The sequence below is a fragment of the Conger conger genome, chromosome 3 (assembly GCF_963514075.1).
Source record: "Conger conger chromosome 3, fConCon1.1, whole genome shotgun sequence".
NCBI lineage: Eukaryota > Metazoa > Chordata > Actinopteri > Anguilliformes > Congridae > Conger > Conger conger.
The window spans coordinates 59988546-60004406 of NC_083762.1; the positions used below are offsets into that span (position 1 = coordinate 59988546).

A 15861-nucleotide genomic window follows, 5' to 3' on the forward strand; every position below is an offset into this window, starting at 1 on the left:
GCTGATTGGATTTTGAATAGGCTGATCGTGCGTGCATTGCATGAGAAAGCCACAAAAAGTGGCAATATGCCATAGACCGGTATCGCAACATGCCTGTCCCCAACAAGAAAACTGAGCCCAATGGCCCCCACTGTAGTTTGGCGTCTCAGAGCCTCAGAAATGGCTTTGGAGTGGCCAAGTCAAAGACTTTACTAATTTGGTAGGACCTGAGAATAGCTGGAAAACAGTGAATGGTGGAAAACTATTCGATTAAAGCAGTTAAAATTAGGTAGGCTAAAATTCCTACATATTGTGAAGCACGGATATAAAATTTTAGGAAGCATTTAGTTATAATTATTTTGTTGGAAATTATTTCTGCTAAAGGTGGTGCAACCAGTTACAAAAAAATTATTTACTCAGGTTCCCTTTGTCGTGTATTACATTTTGTCTAAAGATCGGAAACCATTCAGTGCGACAAATATGCAATAATAGAGGAAATCAGGAAGGAGGCAAATATTTTTTAATGGCATTGAATCTGAAATGGGAAGTGAAAAAAGGCCAGGGGTCATGCACCAACCAATCTCCTGATGACTCAACAGGGACACCCAAGCTGGCAGGATGACGGCCTTTAAAGACTGAAGCTACCCCTGCCTACTGTACTCATTATGTTTATGACTAGCACAAATCACACACGCAAAAGGGAAAGTTATGCTAAAGAAAACAAACCCGGAAAACACCGCTAGCGATACAAGTTATACAGTACACATGAACATTGAAAAGTTCAAGAAAGACGAGATTCAAGTGTACGTGTTGGGGGGGGGGGGGGGGTGGCTTTGCGATAAGCATTTGCTGGCAAACAAGGATACCACAACATAACATTGAAGGAATTTGTGGAATGTGCTATTGGCAGGAAGAATATTCCAGAGGAAAATGCAGGAGAGTTTTCTTTGGCGTCATGATGCGGTCATTAAACTCAAAGATTTACTTTTAAGGCCAGTGTGTTAGAAAACAAACAGCCTTCAGAGCTTATCTCACGATGAGAATGATGGTTAAATTAATGGCAAAGGGGAAGGGCACCAAATCATAAATATGCAAAGAATTGCTTTCAAAGTAATAATTAAATGCCACGCTGGTCCTGCACTACAAGGGAGCATCAGCAAGGTGCCAACTGTTTGGCTCAGGACCATCGATCAGACACAGACTTTATTTGCCTGCTTAAGATCACATCAGGCTTCCGTTCTGGAAGATATCGCCTGCCGTCCAACGTGTCTTCTCCTGGCGATGCTCAGGTGGATGCAAGCGGAAAAGAACATCTAAAGGGAATGAAAATCGCTGGCACCAATATTAAAACAACCCACGGAGGACATAAGAAAACGGGTAGAGCGCCACAAACCAACTTACTTGGCAGGCCAACAAAGATTCTAGAAACTCTCGGAAAAACACAGGAGGTAAGTGAAGGCACAGGGCCTGAATCCTGTACCCATGGTCTGACAGTTGATAGTGTGCATGCTAGGAGGTCTACTTAGTGGCACCAGTAGGCTTGGCCACCGGCTTGTATCGGACAGTAGAAGAAGATCATCTGTTAGGGTGATAAGAAGGTGGCAGATAAGCCATGTTATGCCCGGAACAGAACATTGAAGAATTGAAGGGTGTTATATCTACAAGAGATTTGGCAAAAAAATCTATTTTCATCATTGCGAAGAATTAAAAGATGTTTCCATTGTGGCATCACTCCATTGTAGCTCAGTTCGGCCAGTATGTACCATGTAATTAATTCTCCAACTGGCATCACATTTACAAAGGTTTAACTAAATAACCAAGCGACCATCCAAATTCTCCTGACATGCCATGATCTATGATAAGAAAAGCAGAGCCTAAATGAATGGAAGTGTGACTTCACGATTAGGGAAAAACTTAACCATAAGGTAGCAGATTGTGGCACTGGCATTGTGCCCTTCAGCTCAACAATTAACCCATTATGGACTACGGCACCCTACAGAAAGGCCTAGGAATCGCAATGCATTTCCATGGTCATGCATCTTGAAAAACAGTCGAACAATCAAATACAACGCTGGCGTCGCATCCGTCTGTTAAAGGATGTGCAGGTCGCATCTGACCGTAAGGGGTTAACCTGAATTGCTCCAGGAACCATCCAACTGCAAACATGGTTAATAAGTAAAAATATAGGAAATGTAAAATGCATAATAGATTATGGGGTAACCCAACCTCTGTACTACAAGCAACTGAGCCCCATAGCTCACTTATAGACCTCACTCCAATAGACTGCTCCATCTGGGCCGTTCCTCTTTATCCATATTAGCAGGTTGGTCCTGTCCTGAAATGGGCTGTTCTCTAAAGCAATAATGTACATTCCACCTCATGACCGTTATTGTATACAATAGGTCTCTGAAGTCACGGTTTAGGCCGTCTTTAAAACATGCCCCAAGGGGGACCACTTGGCTGGGCTGCCTTGTCTTGTACCCTCACTGCACCAGCGTGGCAGTGAGCCCTGTGGGTCAGTCATCTGCAGCCTCAGGGAGTGAGGCAGGGGCCGTCCGCATCACGGCGTGCGCGAACGACGTCTTCTGGCTGATGGCACCCGCAGCACGCCCGCCGCGTGTGAAATACACCGCTCCGCCGCAATATTCCGCATGACTCAGCAGGTGGCTGAAAAGAGCTGCTTCGCAGAGAGCGCATCCACGCACTCCCAAATTGATGAGGGGATATAGCAGGGAGGAGAGGGACCTACAAATGCAATGGGGCATTCCAAATTGGGAGACAAAGGCAAAAAAAAAAGAAGCCAAAGGAAAAGGGCGTCGTTGTTTGCAACGACCATAAACCAAGTTAACTGCCCTTACAAGGCCAATTAACGACCGCTAGGAGCATCCAATCGAGCGCAATTCCTGGATTTAATTTTGTCATGGAACTCCCCGATGCGCCTTTAAAAAAAACTTTGGATCTCTAAAATTGGTTTGGGGCCACGTGCAGTTAACTCCTGAGGGAGGGGAGAGGGCTGAGTCATCGGGAAAGAGGTATACTGTGCGTCCAGATTGAGGGGTTGACCAGCTGTCCACGCAGACGACGGCACCGAAGTGAAATCCAAAGGTGTTCTGCTTTATGAATCAAAGAGATAATAGCCTGTGGAAGATCAAAGCACCTCACACTGAAGTGGAAAGTAGGATTTTATTATCTATATTAAAGCAAGAATATGTTTGCCTAAATAGTGCAGATGGGCCTGCAGAGAAACACTATCTCCTCCTGATGGTACGATTTCCTAAAAAACTGAGGCCTACGTTTAACAGCCAATGTGCCGGGATAAGCGTATGCATTGCAAAAATTGTGCAGGCTTAGACAAAAAGTCTTCCATCTTCAACTCTGACCACTGCACTTTTACGCTGCATATTAATTGAGAGTTTTGACCCTTATGGTACTCCCACTGTGGGAGTGGTCATAGAAACTGTGTACCGCTGACAAGTTCAATGTGTGATTGAATAAAGATCCTCAGGAGAGTCTCAGGGCTATTAATTCTTTATAACAAGACACTGTTTTGCAGTGATTACTTGTGTACTTGGCAGGAGTCCTTATCTAGAATGACTCGCAAGGTTTTACCAGTAGGTTACAAACATTACTACAGCTACATAAAGACAGATCCTTATAATATAGAATGTGGTAGTCAATTGCAAATTAATCCAACTTGAGATAAAAATAAATTATATATATATATAAAGAAATGAGGACAACTTTGGATTATTTACACAATAACATTTTGACCATACTGTTACTTTGTTTTGTTACAGGTCAATAAGCCAAAAAAGTGCAGGTGATTGCTCGTTGATATGATGCTATCTGACACTGCACACTCAAGTGTGGAATTATTTTTTCCATACATGTCTTCAATTTCTGGAAACATTAATATATAATACAACATGGTTTCCTGGACAACAGGACAGATAACAATTTGGAGGAATTATGACCACTCCCCACAGAACTGGGAATTATTATAATTTTTTACTATGTAATTTTACATAGAGTGAAGGTTTTTGCAGTCAAACATTCAAGCCACCTTTTACAGCCAAATGTTTACTTTAGCATGTATTGCAAATATGCGTTACCAGACCTGAGCCAAATACATAATTCAAATACTTTCCTCTGCTTTACTGAGCTTGTCTGGTGTATTGGAAGCAATAAAATACTCTCAAAGTGCAAGCCCCGCCTTCTGGTTCGCTTGGTTGGCACCAGGCAAGATCAATCGAGCACAGAAAAGTATTTGAATCCAAAACAATTACGTATTTCATCCAGGTCTGTTACTCAGTGAAGTGTTACACTGTTACCATGATTCCAACACGTAATGCATCTTGCTAACAGACTGTATGTCCTTTGGGGTTTAAATGATCAATCATATTATGCATTAATTTTAGGCCAACACATTGATGATATGGATAGTGCAAATCCTGAAACCCCATACCAAACGACTACAAACAGGCCGGCAACCACTGTCCGTGTCATTGTTAACATTAATGCCAGGATGTTTCTTAGTCGCTAAGGTGACTAAACTTGTCATGTGTACAACAGAAGACAACATTAATGCTAGCTAGCTATCGTTAAGTAAGCTGGCTAGATAAATCAACACGCCTGACGAGGTCAATCTAGAATAAAATTACAGGATTAAAGTATTCACGTACTAACTTTTGCCTAAATGTAACACACAATGGTGGGGGAAATAACTAGTATTTATGCGAATAGTTACGAACAGAGTCCACTTCAACACAAGAAATGGAAGGGGCAGGTGTGCAATCCACAGTTTCAACTGAAACAGTATTCTTTCACTTAAATAATATGGAGGACAGTTCGCAATTTACCCCGAAGATTTGGCGTGTGAAATAGAACACAGAAAACACAGAAAATAAAGCTGTGGGTCAGGGGCATATTGTGCTTACGGTGGTTGATAGCTCTGTTTTAAATTGAATAAATTCCTCGTTTTAAGCAGCAGAAACTAACGTTAGATGACTTGAAATGAAACGGCTGAAAACGAAACCGGTCGGTCAGATGGTCAGGCAAACACTGGAGTTGGCCTTTGGGGCGGGGGGTCTGCGGACTGTTCTGTACAGTGCCACATATCAAACAGTCATACCAGCAACGTTAGCTCGCTAGCCAACGCAGGCTATGTAACCAGCTAGCTAGGTACTATTAGCTAAATTAAGGGTGCGATTTAAGTTAGACAATCCTGTAAAATTAAACAAATTGCAATAGCTAGCTAGTTACCTAGCTCTAACTACCCAGCTGTCAGACATGTGTCTGTAGTCATCGTTGCTTTCTATTAGTAAAGAAGCAAACTATGTTGTTAGCAACTCATTAACAAGCTAACTGGCAACAAATATAGATAGCTGCTAGCTAGCTGGCTAACATTAGCTCTCACTACGTACACACAAAGCTTGCCAACTAGCTCCTTAGCAAGCTGTGTACTTGCAGAAAACTAGCACGCATTCACATTAGCTATGTAACGCTATCTGTGTAGCTAGCCTAACGAACTGGCCAACTAACTATATCGAGCCATGAACCGCTAGCTAGTTGGCAAACAAGACAATTTACCTCACCCCGACAGGGATAACGTTTTCGGCTAGCTAGCTAACGTTAGCCAAATTGTCTTTAGTTAGCTAGCTGGCTAGGTAGCAAGCTTCCCATAGCAAAGAGGAGCAAATATATAGCTAGCTGGTGCTAGCAGGCTAGGCAGCTATATTTTTTATGTTTAATTTTGGAGTAATCAGAAATGCAACCTACCTTTGATATTCTTCCATTGCACCAGACAATTGAATGACGACCAGGGCGCACAAAAAGAATGAAGTTTTTTTTATTCTATGTGGACCGAGGTCCCTTTCCACTGTGCAATGTCTCCAGCCAGGGCCAGAGACACAGGAGAGCAGACGGTTGTGTGCTGTGAAGGAGCTGGAGACAGAGGAAAAAGAAGGGGTTTCTGGCTTTTTCCACCTCAATATAATAACCTAACAACCATTTCCCCCATTTATCCTGACCCAGTGAGTTCTTCGAAGGCTAAGGGTGACCGAATAGCAGATTTGAGCTGGTTGAAATTAGGCTCTGTCCCTTTAAAAATAAAAATAAAACGCTTCCCCATCAACTGCCTCTCCTGACTCTCTCTGGGCTTGTTGGGATAGAAAGATGGAGCGCTCCATTGCGCCTGCGCCTCAGCCAGAAGCCTGGCGGAGAAGGGGTGTCCCACCATGCATTGCAGCATTACAGGAAGAAAGGCAGAAACTTCTAGTCTACTTACTCTTTTTGTATATAGGAATGAAAGTTTATTTAAATATTGATTTATGCCAAATCGAGGAAAGAGGTAATACGTTAAAATGGACGGCTATGTATTCCTGACTAAGATAATAAATGCACTAAGTTACATTTATTGACTCGCCTTTTAGATGGATGCTCTCTACTGATGCTCGTTAAATTTGCTAACGTTTCACTTGTTGCAAGCTAGTATACCAATATAAATGGCTTACTAAGTATTGTAATTTACTGATCTGCCGTGCATTCACATCGCTAGATGTTTTACACAGCAAGATCTCTCTCACGGTCTCAAGATATTTATCAACCCTATTAATTAGATACCGATAATCTGGTTCAGTAGTATGTGGTTAGCCTCAGGGATTAGTGCACGTTTCCCAAATGACTGGGTGGTCAAATATGAAACATAAGGGATGCAAACGGTTCAGCTCTTACTGCACTATGTCGCCAATTGAAAATCAAAATTTCTCCAATTTCCCTAAATATAGGCTGTATTCATCATGAGTAAACGAAAGGCGAAGGACATCAACTTGACAGCCGGGGAATGTCTTTCAGAGGTTAGTAAACGATGTGAAGAGTGCTTAGATTGCTGATCATAATATTTAGAGGCCGATACTGTATCAACATTGTAGGTATTTGCAGACGTTCTTGTCCTGAGCGAATCGGACTCCGTATTCTTTTTACATGTAATAATAATAATAATGCTCAAGTCGAACCTACATTCTTGGGTTTGCAAGCGCAGTTCCCAAACAATTATGCTACATTGCCCCCCACCGCTACTGAATGCATTTGCTCATGCATACCTTGGTCCCAGTGAACTGCTGGCTGATACAACATGCCCTGTGCCTGTTTATACCTAAAATAACAAGGTAGAAAAGATGTTGTTTGATAACCTTACAATGCACAAACTATATGCCGCTTAACAAATCTGTGTTCTGGATGCCTTATCTCACGGTAGCCATCATATCAGTGGATCCATTCATTTTTTTTAATGTGCTGAATGACATGATCAAATGTAATCAATCACAATATTCAGAATCAGTCAGAACAAGGAATCCAGGCAGCATGGTTTATGAAATATAACCTTAACAATATGTTGTCAAGGTTCCCTCTGAAGCTGGGAGCAACACTCTATGGGCATCTCTCTCACCTTTCTCTTATGTGTTTCTAGGTGCAGAGATTGCTGAGAGAACGTCTCTGCCATCAACATCTTCCCATAGGACCAGTTGGGATGGAATCGCAGTACAAGTATGTTTAATGTTTATGTAATCTTCAACCAGTACCCCCCCCCCCATTTTCTCCTTGGCATAAAGGAGCGATTATGCGTCCATCAAAGTGAATAATGAGGACCTAGCCCTTGGACCATGATGGTTATTTTAACGAGGGCTGGTGCTTGGTTCCACTGTGAACCAAGTAATTGTACCCACAATCTTTAGCCTAAACCTAACCAGAACAATGAAAGAGTCTGGAGGGGAAAGGGGTGACCTCGTAATATCCGGAAAGATGATGGTGCTGATGTTCTTGTGGCAGCTCTCTCCAAGTGCATGTTCATGTATGTGCGTGCATGCATACTTGTGTGTATGGTAAAATGTAATTCACTCCAGATTTGGGCTTGAATTAAATCCAACCTGGGCATGTGAAACATGAGGAAATGTCATCAATAGCCAATAAAGTAAACTGAGTTTTGTCAGGATTGGGATTTGGCAAACAGGCTTTCACGCCATTGCCATTGCACCTGTGTAGCACGAAATGCAATTGAGCGCAGGCCAGTGATGGAGGGCATTGTGGGTAATATGGCCGCCTCTGTTTCAGACACTTGCTGGAGCTGCTGAAGCGGACAGCTGTTCACGGGGAGAGTAACTCTGTGCTCATCGTGGGACCCAGAGGGGCTGGAAAAACAATGGTACCCCCTTTCAGACCACTCCTGGCAGCTGGGCTTCAATGTCCTTCATTCTGGGTCTGACTCCAAAACAGTGGTTTCAGTTGTTCCAGATCTCTGACAGCTGAACTTTCAAAAATAATTACTGAACAAAGTATGAATGCCTTTAATTCTAAGTTGTCATTTAAGAAATTAATATGTAGTTGCCTTATAATTGGCTGTACACTGAGCTTCTTAGATCAAGTAGACCAGGCCAATTTGCTTTTTCAGCTTCTCAACCTCGTCTTGAAAGAACTTATGGAAGTGGATGAAGCCAAGAAGAACATTTTGCTGGTTCGGTTGAACGGTAAGTATTGCCAGTGCTCCAGTCTGTAATTTTGTGCACCACCCTGCCGTGTAGTCTGACCAGAACTTCCGGAATCTTCAGGTCTGCTTCAGACGGATGACAGGATCGCCCTGAAAGAAATCACTCGTCAGCTCAACCTGGAGAATGTAGTCGGGGACAAGGTCTTTGTAAGTAATTTGACATTGAGGTTAAAGGCACAATGGGTCATTTCATACTTCTAGTGGTCGAGAGAAATTGCAGTAACAAACCATCAAACCACAACACTGTTTATCCCTCCCTCTTCTCTGTCAACATGCTGAGTCACAATGGTCACTATCCCCTTTTTGTGGACCACTGCACATGCTCTGTTCCTGCTTTCTATAATAACCAGAGCACATTTCTGTTTCAGGGGAGCTTTGCTGAGAACTTGGTCTTCCTCCTCGAAGCTTTGAAGAAAGGTAACGTGCCAGGCCCATCACGCTTGTTATGATAAAGATTATAAACTCAAGGAGGCACAGTATCGCATGAGACCTGTGGCCTGTTCAACAAAGCAGGATTCTTTCTTTTTTACGGCTAACACAGTAATCGTGCTTTGTGAAACATGCCCCTGGCCCACAGGACCCAATGAGATTACAGTACGTAATGACCCTGGAGCACTAGCATAATGAACAACCTGTTTCTGGGACCTGACCCTTTGACCACATGGTGAACTGTCCTATCCTTTTCACATCGCTTTATTTGATTAGAAATCACTCTGCTTCAGAACAACATGGCTTACTTACTTCTCATATATGAACTGAACTAGTAAATGTAGGGCGGCCTGTAGCGTAGTGGTTAAGGTAAATGACTGGGACACGCAAGGTCGGTGGTTCGATTCCCGGTGTAGCCACAATAACATCCGCACAGCCGTTGGGCCCTTGAGCAAGGCCCTTAACCCTGCATTGCTCCAGGGGAGGATTGTCTCCTGCTTAGTCTAATCAACAGTATGTCGCTCTGGGTAAGAGTGTCTGCCAAATGCCAAAAATGTAATGTAAATGGTAACTGAGCTGGTTTAATGTGAACATGTGTGTTGGGATTGATAGAGAATGCAGGTGAACTTATTGTTATGCACACATTGTATGCTTTCATATTCCATATTCCTGATACATGGATCCTATTGCAAATCAGACTGTGGTTATGATTCTTCAGCAGATCACCGGTTATGTGTGAGAAAACAAGAAAAAAATGACATTAGTCATGTACGCTGTACACCTGTTTTTGTCAAAATTTGAGTCTGGGCAGTGGGCCCATATCTTTATTCAGCATCTTTGCTGGTTGCATGTGTGTGTGCATGCGTCACCTCCCTTCCTACTGGTGTGTATGATCCGTGTAAATACGCTCTCTCCCTCTGTCTCCCTCACTCCAGGTGACCGTAGCAGCAGCCGGCCGGTGCTTTTCACCCTGGACGAGTTCGACCTCTTCGCCCACCACAAGAACCAGACGCTCCTCTACAACCTCCTGGACATCTCTCAGTCTGCGCAGACGCCAGTGGCCGTGGTGGGACTCACCTGTCGCTTGGTGCGTCCCCACAGCAACCAGCAATGGGCGAGCGAGAGCACTTAGGGGGCGGAGCACATGGTTTTATTCTGATTTGAGCCAATTGCATTGCACTCTATCACAGGCCGTTGAGTACTTCTGAGCAATAAGTCACTCAGATAGCAAGGTATCTCAAGAAGTTATGTTATTGATAAAGCAAAAAATTTGGGCACCCCTGGTCAAAATGCCTTTTGTAATTAATATCTAAGTGAACAGAAGCTAACCTGACCTCTGTAGTTAAACATGATGACTTTCTTCAAACTTTGAAGCAAGATTACTTCGTGTTTTATTTTTTTACAGTTTCAAAATAATACAAAAAGGAAAAAGGCCCTGTTCTTATTTGTGCTTTGTAAAAGCTTGCAAAGGCTTCCTGTAGCCAGCTAAGAGTATTTCAATTCTTGGGTTTGGAATTTTTCCCCATTCTTCCTGGCAGAACACCTCAAGCTCAGAAACATTATTTGGCCTCCTCGCAGGTACAGCATGTTTGAGATCTCTCCACAGATTTTCAATAATATTCAAGCCTGGGGACTGCGGTGGCCATTCCAAAACCTTCATCCATCTTTCCTGGAGGTACTTCATGGTTGATTTTGAGGCATGCTTCGGATCAATATCTTGCTGGAATACCAAACCTCTTTTCAACTTCAGTGTCTGGACTGATCTTTGAACATTAGCCTCTCGAATTTCTTGCTATTTGGTGGAATCCATTCTTCCTTCCACCCGCACAGTATTTCCTGTGCCCCCAGCTGCCACACAACCACCTCTGCGCTTAATAGTTGGCAAGTGTTCTTCTCTATAAAGGCATCACCCTTTTTTCTCTGAACACAACCCTTTTTTGGTAAAGGCCAAAAAAAATTTGGTTTCATCAGTCCATAGCACATTATTACAAAAGGCTTCAGGCTTCTCAAGGTTTTCTTTTGCATTCTTCAGATGCTTAATTTTGTGTTGAGGTCATTGGGAAGGCTTCCTTTTGGCTACTCTGCCATGTTAGGTGTTTGTTGTTTACCTTACATTGTATTGTTGTCCTGTGAACAACTAGACCTGTGTTGGCTACTCTTCTTTTGCAGTGATGTGTTGGTTCTTTTCCCAGCAGGTCTCAGGCATCTGAAATTTTTTCTTGGTCATCCAGACCTTGCCTTGACTTCAACTGTTCCATTTGTCTTACATTTTCTGATAATGTGTCTGACAATGAAAATGGATAGTTTGAAACATAGCCTTGTTCCTGGAAAACTGTTTTGATAGACTTTATGGTTGTTAATACAAGACAGAACAGCCACCACTACTGGATACTTTAGAAGGCATGGAGTTACTTCAGCGTAAATAGTTCCGCCTTGGAATTATCACCTGCCCAGACAAGTTAATCCCCTGGGTCCGGGCCTCAGTATTCATCTTTTTTTTAAATAACAAAGAATAATTTGAAAGGGTTCTCAAACTTTTTTCATTATTTAAATGAACTTGGTACCATTTAGAGTACAGGTTTGCTTTTGGTCACTTACGTATTCATTGTAGCAAACATTTAAAGCATTTACACCGCACTGTAATATTTAATCGGTCCAATGTATTTCACTCCGGATTGACTCAAAGTTTGCATCAGACATCCCAGCTACTTCATAGCAATCTCGCAAAATCACTGGAACATTGCAGAAACACTATTAACTACACACCTTTACTCCTGTTCCTCTGCTTGCTGCACCCTCAGGACGTGCTGGAGCTCCTGGAGAAGAGGGTGAAGTCCAGGTTCTCCCACAGGCAGATCCACCTGCTGAGCACCATGGACTTCCAGAGCTTCCTGTGCAGCGTGGAGCTGCAGCTGAGCCTACCGCCGGACTTCCTCGACCGCAGGTTCTCCGAGGACTGGAACGCCGGCGTCAAGGTGGGTGGCGATACCGGGGTCAATTACGTAACTGTTTTGGATTCAAATGCTTCTCTACGCTTTACTGAGCTTGTCTGGTGTATTGGAACCTATGAAATACTCTCAAAAAGTGCCAACCTCACCTTCTGCGGTGCTTCTGTGAGGCGACATGGCAAGGAGGTCAAGCAGTTGGACGGTAGTCGGAGGGTTGCCAGTTCAATCCCACCCTGAGAGTGTCGGAAGTGTCCCTGAGCAAGACACCTAACCCCCAAATGCTCCTGACGAGCTGGTTGGTAGCCAATCACCGTTGGTGTCTGAGTGTGTGTATGAATGGGTGAATGAGAAGCATCAATTGTACAGCGCTTTGGATAGGTGCTATATAAATGCAGACCATTTACCATTCTGGTTGTCTCAATTTCACCAGGCAGAATCAATCGAGCGCAGAAAATTATTAGTTATTTTCCTGCTCTTATCCATTTCCTGTTCAGCCCCTGGTTTCCTGTGAAATAGTTGGGAAAATGAGTTTCATTGTCAATTGTCATTTCAATCTGTCTCACATTTCAGAGCTGTTTCTCTCCTCCTTTTCTCTGCTACACAGGCGCTGTGCAAGGACAAGTCCGCAGAGGCAGTCCTGAAGAAGCATTTCAACTCCAGCAAAGACTTCCGGTCTCTGAATATGTTGCTGGTGAGGGCGGCCATCGCTTATCCAACCAGATAATGGGAGGAGAATATGGGAAGGAATGAGGTCCAGGAGTCAATGCCATTGGCCATCTTCCACCTTGTCATTTATTGGAGTTTTTCAGGCTGGATTTCAGTTCTTTATTATACAGTGGTTTCCAAACGGGGGTTGTATGGAGTAAAGGGCGGTTGAGATGGATGTAGAAAAGATAAGCTCAGTTTGGTAAGTGCTGAATTTGTCTCAGAAGTCTGCTTAAGAAATTCTGCCTAGCGGAGGGCGAGGTGACCTGGGTGAAGTTCCTGACCTGGGTCAATTGCGTAATTGTTTTGGATTCATGTACTTTTCTATGCTTTACTGAGCTTGTCTGGTGTATTGGAACCTATGATATATTCTCAAAAACTGCAAACTCCATCTTCTGGTCCTCTTGGTTGCCTCAGTTGCACCAGGCAAGATCAATTGAGCACAGAAAAGTCTTTGAATCCCAAACAATTACGTAGTTGACCCAGGTGTGATAAGTTTTGCTTGAGATAACAAATCTAAAATCAGTTGCTCACCCTCCCCGGGCGAACGCTACTGATTTAGTGTAAGTTAGTTAGTTAAGTTTCCGAGTCAGGGTCAACTGCTAAGGGCCACATCTGGGAAATGGATATTGTGTGGAGAGTTTTGCAGGAGACTGGTTTGACTGCACTGTGACACTGCGGGTCCTGTTTTTCAGATGCTGGCATTGAGCAGAGTAACTGTGTCCAACCCGGCCATCAGACCCACCGATCTCCTGGAGGCCAGCCGACTCTGCACCTCCGACGCCAAAGCCAACATCCTCCATGGTAAACTCAAATCGCCACGTCCTAACGTTGCTGCTATGCTGTCATAATGTTTTTGGTGCCTTTGCAGAAACGGTGTGCCTAAAGTGGGATGGAATAATGACCGATGGATTTTTAACAAGTTTTTTCGCTTGAGTTTTGTGGTAAAGCAGGAAGGAAATATTTCAGGCACTTTTTGGGAATAAATCCTTAAAAGACCACTGTCAGTGTTGGGATAAGTCATTGTTCTTCACTAGGCAAACTAATGATAAACTATATAAATAGTACAACTAATAAATTATATAATATATTTATATTAAACCGATAAGCCATGGTCTGTGGTATTTGACATTTAATATCCTATCTTTCACATCGGGATTGTCACGGATACATTTTATAGCCCAGCTCTGATATGTGACTGCAAGAGATGAGAGGCATTAATATGCATGAGATATGAGCAAAGAAAGAATAACTTAAAATAGGGAGAAAGATTTTATTGAGATAGCACAGGATTTGCTCTGGTTTCAGGCCTGTCCATTCTGGAGCTGTGCCTCGTCATCGCCATGAAGCACTTGAATGACATCTACGACGGGGAGCCCTTCAACTTTCAGATGGTCCACAATGGTGAGGAGATGGGCTTTGATTGCACAGGTTCACCGGAGCAACTTCCAAATCACACAGATCTTTGAGCTGATCTAGACCATGTTTATTTCACTTGTTTTATTGCATACAATGAAACGTTTTCATTGGTTTTTACTGTTTTTACCTTTTTTTTGCAGAATTCAAAAAGTTTATTCAAAGAAAATCTCACTCCGTCCACAATTTTGAGAAGCCTGTGGTTGTCAAGGTGAGTTGGTAAACCCTTTTGTGAAAACTGGAACGATTTCCGTGTCATCATTTGTTGAGAATTATTATTATTTTTATTTTTCATTTTATTTTTCAATGATTGAAAAATACATTTTATATATTGAGAACAAGCTGTCAGGAGCAACAGAAACGATTTAAATAAGTATAGAATAACTAAGCAGAAACATTTTAATTAATAAGAGTAAGAGAACATACAGGACAACAATACAACAAGATATTAGATGTATATACACAAATGTGTTCAATACACACACATACATACATACAGTACATATATACATTTATTTATTAAATAAATCAAAGTTGTTTACAATTAGTACATTGATGCTTTGCCATCTAGTGGATTGTTTTGGAACTGGCATTCTCTGTTTTTTGCAGTGCCAAGATTCTGACATTTAATTTTACATCACTGTTCATGACAGTGTTCCAAAAATACTTCAAAGGTGCTTTATTTTGAATGTGGAAAGTTCACCATCGTAAATTAGTTCAAATTTTACACAGTGATTGAAGGTTTGCCATTTCAGAAACATTCTTGTTTCTATCTGTACCTGCAACCTCCACACAACTTCTGTGAATGAAGTGAAATCAGCAGTTTTCTTAAAGCACAGAAAATGACTGATAACATATTGACTGAGAGCTATGTCATAAGCCTGTAAAATCATACTATCACCTTTACAGTGTAATTTCTATGATTATTTGTATTGTCTATCAGGGTCCTTGAACTGTAGAAACTCTATCATGAAAGCTAAGCCATTATATCAGGAGTAGTTACCATACATTAATATTATGTATGTTTATGATCTGTTGTAGGCCTTTGAGCACCTACAGGAGCTGGAGCTTATCAAACCAATGGACGGGAGCACTGCTAGATCCCAGAAAGAGTACCAACTAGTGAAGCTAATGCTGGACCACACCCAGATCATGGAGGCTCTACAGAAATACCCACAGTGCCCCACTGATGTCAAGCAGTGGGCTGCGTCTGCTTTCGGCTGATCTGGAACACTACTACTCAAACTGTTCTCCTCTAGTGCAGTTGTAATTTTTGTATAAAATGAACACTGATTGGCTGATGATAAAATTATTGGCTGATCTGGAACACAACTACTCAAACCGAAATGTGTTCGCTCCTCTGGCGCTGTTGTCATTCTTTGTATAAAAGGCTGGTACATAATTCAGGAATACACTGTGTGTAATGATTCTGTCACCCATGTCTGGTCCACATGTTTTTTTTTGTTTTTTTATAAAGAAAACTATTAAATAAAGCAAAACAAAGTCAAAGTGTACAATTTCTCTGTAAATGTAACTGAATGAATGAATAAAACTTCCATTTTCAGCTGGTCAAATTCAGTTCAATTTCAGTTTCAGAATAGGAATTGGAAACTTGAAATGGAATTTAAACGTTCCCAAAGATGCACCAGTGTGATCTTGTGTGATTTTATCTTTACAATATGGTGCATGAATGCTGTACTGCATCCATATTTGTTTTGGGGAAATTATTCAATGTTACCAGAGGAGTAAGTATTAAGCCATACCATGGGAGGTTGTTCATAAAATATTAGTGCAGTCACAATCTAGACTCAGTGGGCACTTTATTAGGTAGACTTGTACACC

The 15861-nt window shown here is 42.2% G+C and overlaps 2 protein-coding genes across 5 annotated transcripts in view; one reads left to right on the forward strand and one right to left on the reverse strand.

Annotated features, from left to right (window-relative positions):
- The window catches only part of LOC133123365 (methyl-CpG-binding domain protein 5-like), a 35525-nt gene extending 29323 nt beyond the window's left edge, over window positions 1-6202 (reverse strand). For all 3 annotated transcript variants that reach the window (XM_061233784.1, XM_061233781.1, XM_061233782.1), the window contains exon 1: window positions 5758-6202. The gene's annotated coding sequence lies outside the window, so the exon portion shown is untranslated. The remainder of the gene's footprint in view (window positions 1-5757) is intronic.
- On the forward strand, window positions 6171-15593 carry orc4 (origin recognition complex, subunit 4). 2 transcript variants are annotated; one of them, XM_061233785.1, is made up of 14 exons: window positions 6171-6328; window positions 6765-6833; window positions 7448-7524; window positions 8089-8179; window positions 8426-8501; window positions 8583-8668; window positions 8890-8938; window positions 9886-10037; window positions 11752-11925; window positions 12503-12589; window positions 13299-13407; window positions 13912-14007; window positions 14163-14230; window positions 15061-15593. In XM_061233785.1, the coding sequence occupies exons 2-14, from the start codon at window positions 6777-6779 to the stop codon at window positions 15241-15243; spliced, it is 1305 nt and encodes a 434-aa protein (XP_061089769.1). In that variant the 5' UTR covers window positions 6171-6328; window positions 6765-6776; the 3' UTR covers window positions 15244-15593. The 2 variants fall into 2 exon arrangements, with proteins under 2 accessions (XP_061089769.1, XP_061089770.1); XM_061233786.1 differs by lacking the exons at window positions 6171-6328; window positions 6765-6833 and having other exon boundaries at window positions 7470-7524; window positions 8089-8309.
- Window positions 15594-15861: the final 268 nt, after the last annotated feature.

Excerpts from the sequence above, each read along its gene's own strand:
- orc4 (XM_061233785.1), top strand. The coding sequence starts at position 6,777 with ATGAGTAAACGAAAGGCGAAGGACATCAACTTGACAGCCGGGGAATGT. Across the intron at positions 8,502-8,582 it reads TTTGCTGGTTCGGTTGAACG|GTCTGCTTCAGACGGATGAC; the intron begins GTAAGTATTGCC and ends CGGAATCTTCAG. Across the intron at positions 8,939-9,885 it reads CCTCGAAGCTTTGAAGAAAG|GTGACCGTAGCAGCAGCCGG; the intron begins GTAACGTGCCAG and ends CCCTCACTCCAG.